The sequence below is a fragment of the Leucopleurus acutus genome (assembly GCF_964270905.1).
Source record: "Leucopleurus acutus genome assembly, chromosome: X".
Taxonomy (NCBI): Eukaryota; Metazoa; Chordata; class Mammalia; order Artiodactyla; family Delphinidae; genus Leucopleurus; species Leucopleurus acutus.
Genome location: NC_139148.1, coordinates 31278226 through 31295410, shown reverse-complemented (window position 1 = coordinate 31295410; position 17185 = coordinate 31278226). Strand labels below are relative to the sequence as shown.

Here is a 17185-nt window from a genome sequence, read left to right as displayed (position 1 = left end):
TGTGCAGCACAGCCTAGCTAAGATGGTGTACAAAATTAAGAGGTGGGAATAATAGGGAGGAATCTAGACTTGGAAATACGATGCTGCCACTAACTGGGACAAAGAATACAGGAAGAGGACGAATGAGGTTTGGAAAAAAAATCATGTGTTTATATTTTTTCACATTGAGTTTGAGACATCCTTGAATCAGTCATTATTGGATTTATGTTTAAAGCTTTGTGGGTAGGTCAGGGCTTGGGATAATAGATCTGGAAGTTAGCAGCAGATAGTCTGCAGTTAGAACTGGAGGAGTGGATGAAGTTACCTGGGGATAGATGTGGGGAGAAAAAAATAGTGGACCGGATATGGTAACTTGGGGAGCACCAGTTCCCCAAGGGGTGACGGAAAAGAAGTCCATTGAGGAGACAGAGAAAAAACAGGTTGAGAGATAGAAGAACCAGGACAGGGCAGTGTCTTAAAAACTGTAGCAGACAGGGCTGTGCTCGCCAAACCCAATTCTATATTCCTTCTTCTCAGGCACATGGAGAGCTCCATTTTTCAGACCCCTTGAGGCTAACTGAGGATTTATGACTGGTTTCAGCCAATGAAATGGGAGAAGAAGTGATGGGTTTGGCTGAATCAGAGAAGAGCCCTTTAGAGACTCTCTGTCCACTCTCCTCTGCCTCAGTGAATAGGTAAGCCCCAGAGAAAACCCCCAAATGCCCCTCCCTCCCCCATAACCATTGAACATGTAGTGTGGTTGAGAAATAAACCTTTGTTGTGGTAAAACACTGAGATTTCAGGATTAATTTGACACTCTAACATAACCTAGCTTATGTTGACTAATACAGAAGCCAAAGCAGTAGAATATTTTGCAAAGAAGAGAACAGTCACAACAGTCTCACATGCATTAGTGTTCCAGAAAAGAGACCCTTCTATGGATTCCCAAATGTGGAATAATTAAGCCAATAAGTCCAAACAATTTAGGGGGTCTCTCAATCATAACAGTCTGACAGGGAACCTGCATTGTCTTTTGGCTTTAGCAAACAAATGTGCTCATCAGATCAATAAAATGTAGAGTTAGCCTGAATTGGACATTGACATCACAACACATATACACATTACAGTGTACTAGTCTTGTGGTTTGGCTTGAAATCTTGAGGTGATGACATAAATTCTGATTGAATTATCTTTGCCTTAGTTCTCCATTTATGTTTTGCAAAAAGAGTGGTCTTAATATTTCCCCTTAGTACAAGAGACCCCAATTTATAAACGACTTTATCCTATATATTCAGTTACGAAGTTGATTGTTTAGCGTTCTGGGTGTCCTCTCCCAAGTGGAAAGAAATGATAAAGGATGATTAGCTTCCCAGGCCATATCCCACCACCTACAGTGCAGCCAGACTAGAAATGCATATTATTCCAGGACATAATTATGACTTATGTTATTGATTCTAATCAATGAGAAGCAAACTAAATGTCATTTTACATAAGGCACAACAATAGAGTCAAGCAGGAAGCTGTGCCAGATATATATGCATTATACTTGAAAAAGGAGAATTCCAAATTCCAAAAGTACATTGATGTAAAATAAAGGAGGTCCAACTGGCCTAAATGCACACATCTAATCATAGATTCCACATATCTGTATAAATAAAAATGAAATCTCTGATGAGACTAGTAATTATGACATAAAATGTTCCAGCTAGAAAACATTAAGCTAAAAAAATCACTTAAAAACTATAAAATATACATGAAAACAATGCTTTGATTAGGCAGCATTTCCAATGTATTCCGGTCCTTCTTCCACATATTACTCTCTAATGAGATCATCACAATCTCTTTTCTTCTCAGATTTATAGAAATTACATTAAGAGGTATCCTTGGGGCTTCCCTGGTGGCGCAGTGGTTGGGAGTCCGCCTGCCGATGCAGGGGACACGGGTTCATGCCCCAGTCTGGGGGGATCCCACATGCCGCGGAGCGGCTGGGCCCGTGAGCCATGGCCGCTGAGCCTGCGCGTCTGGAGCCTGTGCTCCGCAACGGGAGAGGCCGCAGCGGGGAGAGGCCCGCGTACCGCAAAAAAAAAAAAAAAAAAAAGACGTATCCTTGGATACCAAACAATCCTTAAATCTCACTTAGTCCAAGATGTGGTCAAAGCTGAGTTCCTCAGTTCTTCACTGCTTAGCTATTTACTAATGATAAAAAATAAAATCTCTCTCTTTTGAATTACCTCATTTATCCTATACAAATGGGGAGTGAAGTATTAAGGCTAATAAATTTTTCTGATAACCATGGCTTGTATTTAAACATTAATACTTTTTTATTGACCTAATTAATATTAATGGAAATCATCCGATAGTGCTTTAGGGACTACAGATGTGACAGATTCCCTCTCAGAAGGTTAGGATTTCTACACTGTAGTTTTTAAGTGTTAAGGTTATCTATAGGGCCCATATTCTTCCTGTATTAAATGTCAATTAATCCTTCAATGAAAACTCAGCAAAATGTTTTGATAATAAAATAATAGTTAACACATATATAACGATTATGAATTCGTGGGCACCGTGCTGAATGCCCTACATTAATTCTCAAAATAATCTTATAATTAGGTATTATTATCATCACAATTTTACAGATAAGAAAAGAGGCACAAAGAGGTTACAGAATTTACCCAAGATTACACAACTAGTAAATGGTAGCGCTGGGAGTGAAAGACCAGGTGTCTGGTTCAGGAATCTCATGCTCTTACGTACTACATATCGCCTTTCTAGATGGTGTGAGATAACCATGCTCCAGAACTATGTTGAAACTCATGAACTATCAGGAACTTATCCTCTGATATAAAATTTCTCTTTATCAGGCGGAGGGGAAGATGGCGGAAGAGTAAGACGCGGAGATCACCTTCCTCCCCACAGATACACCAGAAATACATCTATACGTGGAGCAACTCCTACAGAACACCTACTGAATGCTGGCAGAAGACCTCAGACGTCCGCAAAGGCAAGAAACTCCCCACGTACCTGGGTAGGGCAAAAGAAAAGAAGAAAAAACAGAGACAAAAGAATGGAGACGGGACCTGCACCAGTGGGAGGGAGCTGTGAAGCAGGAAAGGATTCCACACACTAGGAAGCCCCTTCGCGGGCGGAGACTGCGGGAGGCGGAGGGGGGAGCTTCGAAGCCGCGGAGGAGAGCACAGCAACAGGGGTGCGGAGGGCAAAGCGGGGAGATTCCCGCACAGAGGATCGGTGCCGACCGGCACTCACCAGCCCGAGAGGCTTGTCTGCTCACCCGCCGGAGCGGGCCGGGCTGCGAGCTGAGGCTCAGGCTTTGGTCGGAGCGCAGGGAGAGGACTGGGGTTGGCTGTGCGAACACAGCCTGAAGGGGTTAGTACACCACGACTAGCCGGGAGGGAGTCCAGGAAAAGGTCTGCAGCTGCCGAAGAGGCAAGAGGCTTTATCTTCCCTCTTTGTTTCCTGGTGCGCAAGGAGAGGAGCTTAAGAGCGCTGCTTAAAAGAACTCCAGAGACGGGCGCGAGCCGCGGCTACAAACGCGGACCCCAGAGACGGCGCGAGCCGCGGCTAAAAGCGCGGACCCCAGAGACGGGCGGGAGCCGCGGCTAAAAGCGCGGAACCGAAACGGACGCGAGCTGCGGTAAAAGCGTGGACCCCAGAGACGGGCACGAGCCGCAGCTAAAAGCACAGACCCCAGAGACGGGCGGGAGACGCTAAGGCTTCTGCTGCCGCCACCAAGGGGCCTGTGTGTGAGCACAGGTCACTATCCACACCCCTCTTCCGGGGAGCCTGTGCAACCCGCCACTGCCAGGGTCCCGGGATCCAGGGACAACTTCCCCTAGAGAACGCACGGCGGGCCTCAGGCTGATGCAACGTCACGCTGGCCTCTGCCGCCACAGGCTCGCCCCGCACTCCGTGCCCCTCCCGCCCCCCGGCCTGAGTGCGCCAGAGCCCCCGAATCAGCGGCTCCTTTAACCCCATCCTGTCTGAGCAAAAAACAGACGCCCTCCGGCGACCTACACACAGAGGCGGGGCCAAATCCAAACCTGAGCCCCTGTGAACTGTGAGAACAAAGAAGAGAAAGGGAAATCTCTCCCAGCAGCCTCAGAAGCAGCGGATTAAATCTCCACAATCAACTTGATGTACCCTGCATCTGTGGAATACATGAATAGACAACGAATCATCCCAAATTGAGGAGGTGGACTTCGAGAGCAATACTTATGATTTTTTCCCCTTTTCCTCTTTGGTGAGTGTGTATGTGTATGCTTCTGTGTGAGATTTTGTCTGTATAGCTTTGCTTCCACCATCTGTCCTAGGGTTCTATCTGTCCGTTTTTTTTTAAATTTTTTCTTAATAATTAATTTTAATTTTAATAACTTTATTATACTTTACCTTCTTTCTTCCTTCCTTCCTTCCTTCCTTCCTTCCTTTCTTTCTTTCTTTCTTCCTACTTCTACTAATTCTCTCTCTACTTTTTCTCCCTTTTATTCTGAGCCGTGTGAATGAAAGGCTCTTGGTGCTGCAGCCAGGAGTCAGTGCTGTGCCTCTGAGGTGGGAGAGCCAACTTCAGGACACTGGTCAACAAGAGACCTCCAGGCTCCACATAATATCAAACGGCGAAAATCTCCCAGAGATCTCCATCTCAACACCAGCACCCAGCTTCACTCAATGACCAGCAAGCTACAGTGCTGGACACCCTATGCCAAACAACTAGCAAAACAGGAACACAACCCCACCCATTAGCAGAGAGGCTGCCTAAAATCATAATAAGTCCACAGACACCCCAAAACATACCACCAGACGTGGACCTGCCCACTAGAGAGACAAGATCCAGCCTCATCCACCAGAACACAGGCACTAGTCCCCTACACAACCCACTGAACCAACCTTAGCCACTGGAGACAGACATCAAAAACAACGGGAACTACGAACCTGCAGCCTGCAAAAAGGAGACCCCAAACACAGTAAGTTAAGCAAAATGAGAAGACAGAAAAACACACAGCAGATAAAGGAGCAAGATAAAAACGCACGAGACCTAACAAATGAAGAGGAAATAGGCAGTCTACATGAAAAAGAATTCAGAATAATGATAGTAAAGATGATCCAAAATCTTGGAAACAGAATGGACAAAATGCAAGAAACATTTAACAAGGACCTAGAAGAACTAAAGATGAAACAAACAATGATGAACAACACAATAAGTGAAATGAAAAATACTCTAGATGGGATCAATAGCAGAATAACTGAGGCAGAAGAACGGATAAGTGACCTGGAAGATAAAATAGTGGAAATAACTACTGCAGAGCAGAATAAAGAAAAAAGAAAGAAAAGAACTGAGGACAGTCTCAGAGACCTCTCAGACAACATTAAATGCACCAACATTCAAATTATATGGGGCCCAGAAGAAGAAGAGAAAAAGAAAGGGACTGAGAAAATATTTGAAGAGATTATAGTTGAATACTTCCCTAATATGGGAAAGGAAATAGTTAATCAAGTCCAGGAAGCACAGAGAGTCCCATACAGGATAAATCCAAGGAGAAATACACCAAGATACATATTAATCAAACTGTCAAAAATTAAATACAAAGAAAGCATATTAAAAGCAAGGGAAAAACAACGAATAACACACAAGGGAATCCCCAGAAGGTTAACAGCTGATCTTTCAGCAGAAACTCTGCAAGCCAGAAGGGACTGGCAGGACATATTTAAAGTGATAAAGGAGAAAAACCTGCAACCAAGATTACTCTACCCAGCAAGGATCTCATTCAGATTTGATGGAGAAATCAAAACCTTTACAGACAAGCAAAAGCTGAGAGAGTTCAGCACCACCAAACCAGCTTTACAACAAATGCTAAAGGAACTTCTCCAGGCAAGAAACACAAGAGAAGGAAAAGACCTACAATAACGAACACAAAACAATTAAGAAAATGGGAATAGGAACATACATATCGATAATTACCTTAAATGTAAATGGACTAAATGCTCCCACCAAAAGACACAGATTGGCTGAATGGATACAAAAACAAGACCCATATATATGCTGTCTACAAGAGACCCACTTCAGACCTAGAGATACATAGACTGAAAGTAAGAGGATGGAAAAAGATATTCCATGCAAATGGAAACCAAAAGAAAGCTGGAGTAGCAATTCTCATATCAGACAAAATAGTTTAAAATAAAGACTATTACAAGAGACAAAGAAGGACACTACATAATGAACAAGGGATCGATCCAAGAAGAAGATATAACAATTGTAAATATTTATGCACCCAACATAGGAGCACCTCAATACATAAGGCAAATACTAACAGCCATAAAAGGGGAAATCGACAGTAATACGTTCATAGTAAGGGACGTTAACACCCCACTTTCACCAATGGACAGATCATCCAAAATGAAAATAAATAAGGAAACACAAGCTTTAAATGATACATTAAACAAGATGGACTTAATTGATATTTATAGGACATTCCATCCAAATACAACAGAATACACATTTTTCTCAGGTGCTCATGGAACATTCTCCAGGATAGATCATATCTTGGGTCACGAATCAAGCCTTGGTAAATTTAAGAAAACTGAAAATGTATAAAGTATCTTTTCCGACCACAATGCTATGAGACTAGATATCAATTACAGGAAAAGATCTGTAAAAAATACAAACACATGGAGGCTAAACAATACACTACCTAATAACGAAGTGATCACTGAAGAAAACCATAATTCAAAAAGAGCCATGGACCACAGTGTTCATTGCAGCTCTGTTTACTACAGCAAGGACATGGAAGCAACCTAAGTGTCTATCGACACATGAATGGATAAAGAAGATGTGGCACATATATACAATAGAATATTACTGAGCCATGAAAAGGAACGAAATTGAGTTATCTGTAGTGAGGTGGATGGACCTAGAGACTGTCATACAGAGTGAAGTAAGTCAGAAAGAGCAAAACAAATACCGTATGCTAACACATATATACGGAATGTAAAAAAAAAAAAATAAAATAAAATGGTTATGAAGAACCTAGGGTCAGGATGGGAATAAAGACGCAGACCTACTACAGAATGGACTTGAGGACACAGGAATGGGGAAGGGTAATCTGAGACAAAGTGAGAGCGTGGCATGGACATATATACACTACCAAACGTAAATATAGTAAAACCAAATATAAAATCGATAGCTAGTGGGAAGCAGCCGCATAGCACAGGGAGATCAGCTTGGTGGTTTGTGACCACCTAGGTGGGATAGGGAGGGTAGGAGGGAGATGCAAGTGCAAAGAGATATGGGGTATGTATATATGTATAGCTGATTCACTTTGTTATAAAGCAGAAACTAACACACCATTTTAAAGCAATTATACTCCAATAAAGATGTTAAAAAAAAAATCCACTAAAAAAAAAATGGGCAGAGGACCTGAATAGACATTTCTCTGAAGAAGACATAAGAATGACAAACAGTATATGAAAAGGTGCTCAACATTACTAAGCATCAGGGAAATGCAAATCAAAACCTCAATGAGCTATTACTTCACACCTGTTGAAATGGTCATTTATCGAAAAAGTAAGATAACAAAGGTTGGTGAGATTATGGAGAAAAGGGAACCTCTTATTTTCTGTTATTGGGAATGTAAACTGATACAGCAATTAGGGAAAATAGTATGAAGGCTCCTCAAAAGATTAGAAATAGAACTACCTTATGATCCAGCAATCCCCCTTTTGAGTATATAACCACAGGAAATGAAATCAGTATCTCCAAGATGTTATCTGCATTCTCATGTTCATTGCAGCATTATTTGCCATAGCCAAGAGTCAAAAACAATCTCAATGTTCACCAATTAATGAATACAAATAATATAGTACACACACAATGGAATATTCCGCCTTAAAAAAGAAGGAAATCCTGCCATTTGTGACAACATGGATGAACCTGGAGGATATTATGCTCAGTGAAACAAGCCAGACACAGAAAGACAAATAGTACATGAATTTTATATGTGGCATATACATGGAATCTAAAATAGTCAAACTCATAGAAGGAGAGAGTAGAATGGTGGCTGCCGGGGCAGGGAGGGGGTGGAAATTGGTAGATGTTGGTCAAAAGAGTACAAAGTTTCAGTTACTCAAGATGAGTAGGCCTTCCCTGGTGGCGCAGTGGTTGAGAGTCCGCCTGCTGATACAGGGGACACGGGTTCATTCCCCGGTCCGGGAAGATCCCACATGCCGCAGAGCGGCTGGGCCGGTGAGCCAGGGCCGCTGGGCCTGTGTGTCCGGAGCCTGTGCTCCGCAACGGGAGAGGCCACAACAGTGAGAGGCCCGCGTACCGGGAAAAAAAAAAGAAAAAAAAAAAAATAGATGAGTAAATTTTGCAGATCTAATGTAGAGCATGATGACTATAGTTAACAATACTATATTGTATACCTGCAATTTGGTAAGAGGTTAAAAACAAACTGTAACAATGTGAGGTGATGAATATGTTAGTTAGCTTGATTGTGGTGATCATTACACAATGTACACATATATCCAAACAGTTGTACACCTTAAATATATACAATTCCTATTTGTCAATTATACCTCAATAAAGCTGAGGACAAAAAAAAAAAAAATGTTGAGGATAAGACTGGGGAAGTGTGGGGCAATTATAATCTATATATTTACTGCCACATCCCTTCAGAGCACCTTGATCTGTATTAGAAGTTCTAACGTTTCCTTTTGTTTTATTACGTAACTTTTTCTATAGTAAAAACTACATACATACATACATAAGGAAACTTACCCATACAAAAACTTCTATATGAATGTTTATAGCAGCATTCTTCACAACAGCCAAAAGGTGGAACAAATGCAAATGGCCATCAACTGATGAATGGATAAACAAAAGGTAGTATAGCCATACCATGGAATATAATTTGGCCATAAAAAGGAATGAGGTGATGATATCTATTTCAACATTGATGAATATTGAAGATATTATGCTAAATCAAAGAAACCAAAGTCCACATATTATATGATTGTATTTATATGCCATGTCAAGAACAGGGGAATTTAGAGGGATAGAAAATAGATTAGTGGTTACCAGGGGCTAAGAAATGGGGAGCAAGCGGAGTGACCACTAATGGACATTGTGTTTCTTTTTGGAGTGATGAGAATGTTGTGGAATTCGTGCTGATAGCCACACAATTCTGTGAATATACTAATTACCACTGAATTGTATACTTTAAATGTGTAAATTTTATGGTGTGTGAATTATGCTCCAATAAAGCTGGTATTAAAAGAAAAGAATAATCTTACCACACTTCCAAATACTCAAAGGCTATTTGACCAGCCTGTGGAAGTCATAGTTCTCCAGTGTCCCCCACATTCCCTACATTCACTTTTTAGTAATTTGAAACTTACAAGTGCTTAAGAAATCCAGAAATGTAGAGGGCTAAAAATTATGTTAAGAAATTAACTATCAGCTATGGGTTTTCTTTTTTTTGTTTTTTTGGTATTTTGGGGTGTTTTGGGCCAAGCCACACAGCATGCAGGATATCTTAGTTCCCCGACCAGGGATTGAACCCATGTCCCCTGCAGTGGAAGCACAGACTCTTAACCACTGGACCACCAGGGAAGTCCCTTACGGGGTTCTTTTTTGAGTTTGAAAATTTTATATAGTATATGGTGTTCCCAGGAGCCCCTCTCAATGTGAAATTCCCAAATTGGTTTCAGAGATGCACAAAAGTATATATTTCTTTTTATGCCCAGAAGATTATATGCTGACCTAAATTTAAGTGGCAAATATACTTCAGGTCTGTCTTGCATTACAGAAATTAAAAACCTTTGTGAACAGAACAATTTTCATTTAATAATGAAAGGAAAGACCCTTTATTATACCCTCTTTAAATGTTCCTTTCTCAACAGTGATTCATTATCTGCTCAGCCACATATTTGTCAGCTGTCACCCATGTATCTTCTCTAAACACTCAGACTCCCCCTCTACACTCAAACTGAATTAACCTTTTCATATCATGTCCACTTAAATTGTTGGCCATCCTACACATTTTCTCAACATAACCACTAGGAACAGCCCATCCCTAATCTACTGTTACTAATTTTATGCCTACCATATATTAAAAAACATCCTATTGCTATCATTTTCCACTATATATTTCATGCTGTAAATTTTCTCTTGTTTCCTGGGTACTTAGCCCTTTCTTAAGATAATGCTAATCAAATTGAGGTTGGATGCCACAACAGGTTCTGAAACATTTTAGCTAGCAAAAGTAAAGCAACACAAAGGATGTAGGACATATCCTTCCACATTATAAATCCACCTTAGCCTTTGTTTCCTTTGTGCTATTATTTCCCATCTTTTCTGTAGCACTGTTATTTACAGTCTTTCACTCATTTTGCTCCTCTCACCACTTTCTTTCTCAACTTCCACCTCCACTCTCTTATCGTGGTGTGAAGAGCTTCTGTAGGAAATTGGTAATCGTGTCTTTCAAAGTCTTTAACACTTGGAGCTGACTGCTAAGAGAAATTGACCAGATTCCTGTGATCCTTGTCAGTTTCTCTGATCAGAGAAAATCAGCTATGTTTTGAAAGATATGCAGGTTACTGGAGAAAATGAATTATGCTGGTAGGACTAAGAGACTTAGACTAAAGTCTAAGAAACCATTAAAAAGAAAGCGTTTTGCATAAAGTGGTTAACACTTGTTATTCTGTGAAGACTAATTAGCTCTATTAAAACTGTGGGACGAGTGTCATTCTAATGAAGCAGGAAGAGTTATACATATGAACTGCATGCATTTAAACATGTATACAACAGTTCTTAACCGCAACTGGGAGAAAGCTTCCATCAATAATTTTATGAACCATATCACTATGCATTGGAGGAAAGATGATAACATAAGAACCTGAGGTGAAACTGAAGGCACTCATGTTTGCTACTGTTTAGAGCAAGGCTCAGCAAACTTTTTCTATTAATTACCAGACAGTAAATATTTTAGGCTTTATGAAACCATACAACTCTCACAACTATTCAACTCTGCCCTTGTAGCATTAAAGCATCTATAGACAATAGGCAACAAATAAGAGGGGCTACGTTCCAATAGCAGTTTACTTAAAACAAACAAACAAACAACAACAAAAAAAAAGAAACAGGCGGCAGGCCTCCTGTGGACCATAGTCCGCCAACCCCTGGTTTAGAGGATCTGGGAAAGAGCTGTCTGAGTAGTGAGAAAGAGCAAAGCAGACTCTGACATCCACAAGCTGGCCTGGTGCTCACACGTGTGCTTCGTCAGTCAACTTTTCTGCTCTGCACCAGCAGTACAAGGCCTCGGTCAATTAAGTATCATCTGTTTCCAATTAGAAAATTCTACTGAACCTTCAAGGTCTGGCTCATATGTTACTATGATGGAAGACCTTTCTACCTGGCTGGAGTTTCTATATCACCTTGTTACAGATTTGTTTTAAGATACCTTGCATTCTTGAACCCTACCTGTTTGTATGTCTTACGCTTCCTTAATGCATTAAAAAATTCTTACCTGGCGGAGCGCTGGAGGGAAGGAGGCGGCATAGAAGTTCATCCGCCGGGCCATGACGGGCTGCTCCTGGCCGAGGCGCCGGTCGGCGCGAGCTGCGTCCGGGCCAGGCTCCCGCCGCTACCGCGCGGCCTCATAGGTTTGCTCACCGCGCGGGGCTCGTGGCCGGAGCTGGGGCGCATCCACAGCCCACGCAGCCGCAGCCGCAGCCGCAACCAGCGGGCCCAAGCCTCCGGCGTCCGGGACCAGCCCCTGTACGCCGCCCACCTTGACCCCGCCTGCCGCGCTGCCCTAGGCGACGGTGGGCGGACGCGTCCCTGCTGTGCCAGCTGGGGGCGCTGTACGAGTCAATCCTGAACTATTGAAAGCACCTGTGACAAGACTGGCCCTCCCTACACTCAGCTCCTACCCACCCGACACTGGCCCTAATGACGACGAGCCTCCTGATACCAGCCTGCCCCTCAACCCGCCACCCTTCACTGTGCCCCAGACGCACTATGCCCATGACCAGTGGTTGCAGGGCGCCTTCCACACCAGCCTCTGAAGAGCTGGCCTTGGGGGATGCATCCCTCAGCAAGTAAGCAAGTACTCAGACTATAGTGCCCGCTTTCCCCCCTACCACCTCACCTCACAGGAGTGTTAAGACCTGGGCCTCTTGATGGCAAAACTGCCACCACCCCCTCTCTCCTGTCTTGAGTTAGCTGGCACTGGGGCGGACACCTGGGTTCCAGCCTTTGCACATGGCACTGGACTTCCAATTCTCCCACATGTGTGCACCCAAGCTTGACCAACCTTCGGCAGCTCTGCGGTTGGGATGAGTTCCTGGTTCCCACCACCTTTTCACCTTTTGCTGCTATCAGCAGCCGCTGGCTCAGGTGCATCCCATCTCTGGTTCCTGGGTTCTACTGCCCTAGACAAGGGCTCCAGGACCCATTCCTGCATCCACCCTCGTGTGGGAGGGCCAAAGCTCCATGCTGGATATTTAAGTTTAGGGGCCAAACTCCTGGGCACATAGGTAAATAAATATTCTCTCAGAAAAAAAAAAAAAAAAAATCCTTAGAAGCAGTAACTATGTTTTGTACTTTACATTCCCTACAGTGTCAAGTGCTTTTCCTGGCATATGAAAGGCACTTAACAAATAATTATGGGTATTGTATAGGTACCAATACAAAAGTATTCATAACTAGGTCACAAAAGAGATAAAATTTATAAACACTGGTACAACAAATGTAGCTTTTAATCCTCTGCATGGCTTTTTAGCAAACCTTAAAATATTTAAAGCATGTGAAAGCACAGAATGATTATCTTACCTGCATACATCCTTCATCAATCTTGCCCTTTTGAGGATCAACTTTAAAATGTGCAGTTTTTTTAAAGTGGTACATCACAGGAAGTGATTTGGATCGATTTTGCATAATACACTGAATCTCTGAACGTCCACCTATGAAACAAGGTGCAAAATTAAGGACCCTTCCCGGATCAAACTGTAATAAGACAGGAAGTCCTGAGCCTGTCAGGGCTAATTCCACTTTCTGAAATCGATCACCTGTAAAAGCAATAATAGCTTTTTAACATTAAAAGTGTTTTGGGACTCCAGAATATATTTGCTCAGTCCAAATAGTGTCATCTGAAAGACTTGATGAGACATGGGTAGCTCATTCAATCTTTCCTTCAGCAAAGTTATTGAGTGCCAGGGCCTTCTTTGTGCCAGGGACTTTTCTAGGCCTTGGGGGTACAGCAGTGAATAAAATAGACAATGTCCTTCCTCTCATGGGTTTTACATTCTAGTGAGGTGACACTGACAATAAAATAAATAGATAAGGTAGAGTAAGACAGCGTACAATGTTTTGGGGCTGCTCATTTATATGGGGAAGTCCCAAAAGACCTCTCCGATAGGGAGACGTGTGAGCAAAGATATAAGGGACTCCGGAAGAAAATCATGTGAAAAATCCAGAAAAAAAGTGTATTCTAAACAGAGAAAACAGCAAGTACAGAGACTCTAAGTTAGGAATGGCTTGGCATGCTCAAAAAAAAAACCCCAGGAACGAAGTATGGCTGCAGGAAGAGCAGTAGAAAAATGGTGAGAAATGATCAGACTTAAGATATACTTTTGAGGGTACAGTTAACAAAATTTGCTGACGGATTGCATGTAGAATAGGAGATTGAACATGATAAATGATAATGCTAAGGTTTTTGGCATAAGCAACTGAAGTGATGGAATTTTCATTTCTTGAGACAGGAAAGACTTCAGGAGGGATAGGTTACAGGGAAACCAATAGTTTTTTTTTGGACATGTTAAGTTTGAGATGTCTAGTAGACATCCAAGTGGAAATGTCTTAATAGGTCACTTAATATATTTGTAACCTTAGAGTGAAGATGAAGGAGGAAGGACTGGAGTTTTGAGGGGAGAAGAGAAGCTGTGTGACACTAATCTCAAATCGAAAGAAAGTGAATGCATGGCAGGAACACAGCAGGAATGGCAAACACCAGGACTCAGTTGGGATTAGTGGTTATAGATAAAAAGTGAAACCTCACAGCCTGGTTTTGTGTTTGTCGCCAGCGCAATTAGCTTCCCAGGTGCAGCGCTAGAGTAGGCTAAGAGTTGAATTTAATCAGATTAGAGGTTTTCCACTCAGCCAAAATGGGAGTTGAGCCAAGAGATTTACATATACTAGGGAAAAGGTGATTAAAATAACGGATGATGGAATATAAGCTGAGCAATAACATAAATATGAAGTTTAGGAGATACTAGAAAGAAGCTAGTACCTATGAATTGTGAGCTCTAATTAAGTGAAAGAACTGTTTTGCAGAGAAAGCAATGTAACTAGAATCCCATAAACAGAGTTTATATTTCTTCACTCTTGGTCTTACTAGCCAATCCTAGACTCTAAGGAAAACCTAGCATCTGTATCTCTAGCCATTGAAAACTAGATTAACTTGCAAGCCTAGAATAAATGTTCTGTCTATGATCAGCAGACAGAGCTCCATATCACGAACCGCGGCATAAGTAGTAACAGAGCAATCAATTTCTGCCCTAGGAACACAGTTCAACTCTGCTCAGTGACATCACTTGTACCAACATGTAAATCTTCTACACTCTTGACTAGCCATGGCTCATCTTTCTGGATTTCATCTGTCATCTGCCTATTATTTTTCTCTTTGATCTTTCTTGCTAAACTGAAGTCCAATTCCATTTTTCTCACTGCAACGCATCCAACGTTACCCAAAAATGTAAAAAGTGTCTTGCACCTTTACGTGTGGCCTGCAAAGCACATGCACTTATCAATATCCTATAGCAGGATATTACGCTCTATTTACTAGAGCTCTAGTAAATAGGGTGACTAGTAAATAAAGTGACTGTCTCTTTATATAGATTCTAACAGAGCAAAAGGTTTGGTAAAGATGAAATAGGTCATTTGTTCCCATATTAATCTCTAAGAGATAACCTAGGCTTACAAAGAAAAGAAGGCAGGGGTTTTTTTGTGTGTTTTCTTTTTTTATTCCCTTAACTCTACATCATCATGTTTATCTAATGTTATTTTAAAATAATCAAGTTGGGACTTCCCTGGTGGCGCAGTGGTTAAGAATCTGCCTGCCAATGCAGGGGACACAGGTTCGAGCCCTGGTCCAGGAAGATCCCATAAGTCGCAGAGCAACTAAGCCCATGCGTCACAACTACTGAGCCTGCACTCTAGAGCCTGCGAGCCACAACTATTGAGCCCATGTGTCACATCTACTGAAGCCCCTGCACCTAGAGCCCATGCTCCACAACAAGAGAAGCCACCGCAATGAGAAGCCCGCGCACAGCAACGAAGAGTAGCCCCCGCTCGCTGCAACTAGAGAAAGCCCGTGTGCAGCAACCAAGACCCAATGCAGCCAAAACTAAATAAATAAATAATTAAAAAAATAATAATAAAATAAAATAATAAAGTCATCTAAATTCTAACTTGGAAAATTATCATGTAAATGATGCTGAGGCTGACTTTTCTCAATGTGCCACAGAAGACATGTTAAGGTCTCTCAAATGTTTGCATTTTTATTGTAGTCCAGAATTATATATTTTTATTAAACTGCCTCTACAAATATTGCTGTCCAAACTTTTAAACAATTTAAACAGCTATACATTTGATGATAATGTTCATTTCGTACTTACTGTTGATGGTTTTATTGTTATCATCTCTCAAAAATCCATCTTTACTTCCTACAGACTCAAATCTCAAAAAGAGAGCATAGTCTTGCCTGTGTGAAGGATCATCCTTTTGACCATTAATGATTAGCCTGTAAAAAATCACAGTCAGTTATTTCTAAAGCAAAGATGATAACTTTATTATCTCTCAAAAGGGAATTTCAACCCAATACTTAAATCTATGCAAACAGACGAAATTCAGGAATAAAAAGGTGACTGTGATCCATTTTCCAAAATTACTGCACAAGACATTGAGACTTGCCAAAAAGAAGACCATACTCATATTATGTGAACATCCAAAAAATGACTTCATGATGTTATTTGTAAGATAAGAGGAATTTAAATATACTAAGTTGTCAAGGTCTTGCCTCCAATGCCACTTTCTATGTAAAGGATTTTCATTCCAGGCAAACTTCATTGCTAGCTAAGGTCTCTGTTCAATTCTCTACAATAGTCCTTCTTACACCAGGGTGAAACTGCAAACCTCTCGTATGTACCTGTCTCCTCCCATGGACTAGGCACATATTGTTAGCCACATTCTTGTTAGAGGAGAACAAGTAATTTGGAGAATAAGATTTGGTAACAGCCAAACCTTGGCAGAGGAGAAAAGCAAAGGAAAGATGAGAAGAAGGGAAGTAGGACCAAAGACAGAGATGGGTTACATCACAGGCTTGTGCACTAGCAATCTTTACTTGCCTTACCTAGAGCTCAGCTTTTTAGCAGCGGATACTCAAACATACACACAAAAGGCTGATGTGAAATATTACATAGGAAACAAAATAGCATAGTGAGAACATCTTTAACTAAGACTACAAATCATATTTATTCCTATGTGTTCATGCTAGACTCTCAAATAAAATGAACATGTTGCCATGAAAAGAATATTTAGAATTTCAAAGATTGTGTCTTAAACAGACTCTTACAGATTCACCAAAGAAGTTTCCTGCATGAAGAGATGATTAACAAGGCAATTATAGGTTGTACAAATAGAACAATTACTTGATTTACTACCCTCCTTAAATTAAACCACAACTCAATCTTCATCGGACAGTTGGTATCACCAAGTGACCCTGCTGCCACAGAGAGAAGTACATTAAACATTGCCTTCTTACAAACAAGGGTAAGCATACTGACAATTGGATCGGTTGCTGTCACACACTGCAACCTCTCAAGTGTAGCTGAAATTGCTACTATATATTTAAAACAGCATTGCCAAATATATTTTCAAACTAAATAATCAAACCAAGTACAGGGAAAAATATACATTGGCAAAAGCCCTAAACGTCTGTATGAGTTTCAGCAAGCAAGTGTGGTTGATCCCAGCAGCTGCTTTAGGCTTAATATTCCTGATACTCAGTAAGCATTTGGCCCTGGCAGGAGCACTGCATCCTCTTTGGAGGCATCTAGAACATACTGCATGCCCCTGGCCATCACCTGACTATTTCTGCAGGGACAACAAGGTCTTGGTTGAATAGATTGGTTTGCAGCC

At 41.5% G+C, this 17185-nt stretch overlaps 1 protein-coding gene across 1 annotated transcript in view; it reads right to left on the bottom strand.

Moving 5' to 3' along the window:
* CFAP47 (cilia and flagella associated protein 47) overlaps positions 1-17185 on the bottom strand; it is a gene marked incomplete at both ends in the record, with an annotated part of 506613 nt that overhangs the window by 476322 nt on the left and 13106 nt on the right. The window contains 2 exon segments of the mRNA XM_082864365.1: positions 12821-13056; positions 15664-15788. Coding sequence (XP_082720491.1) covers positions 12821-13056; positions 15664-15788 — 361 coding nt within the window.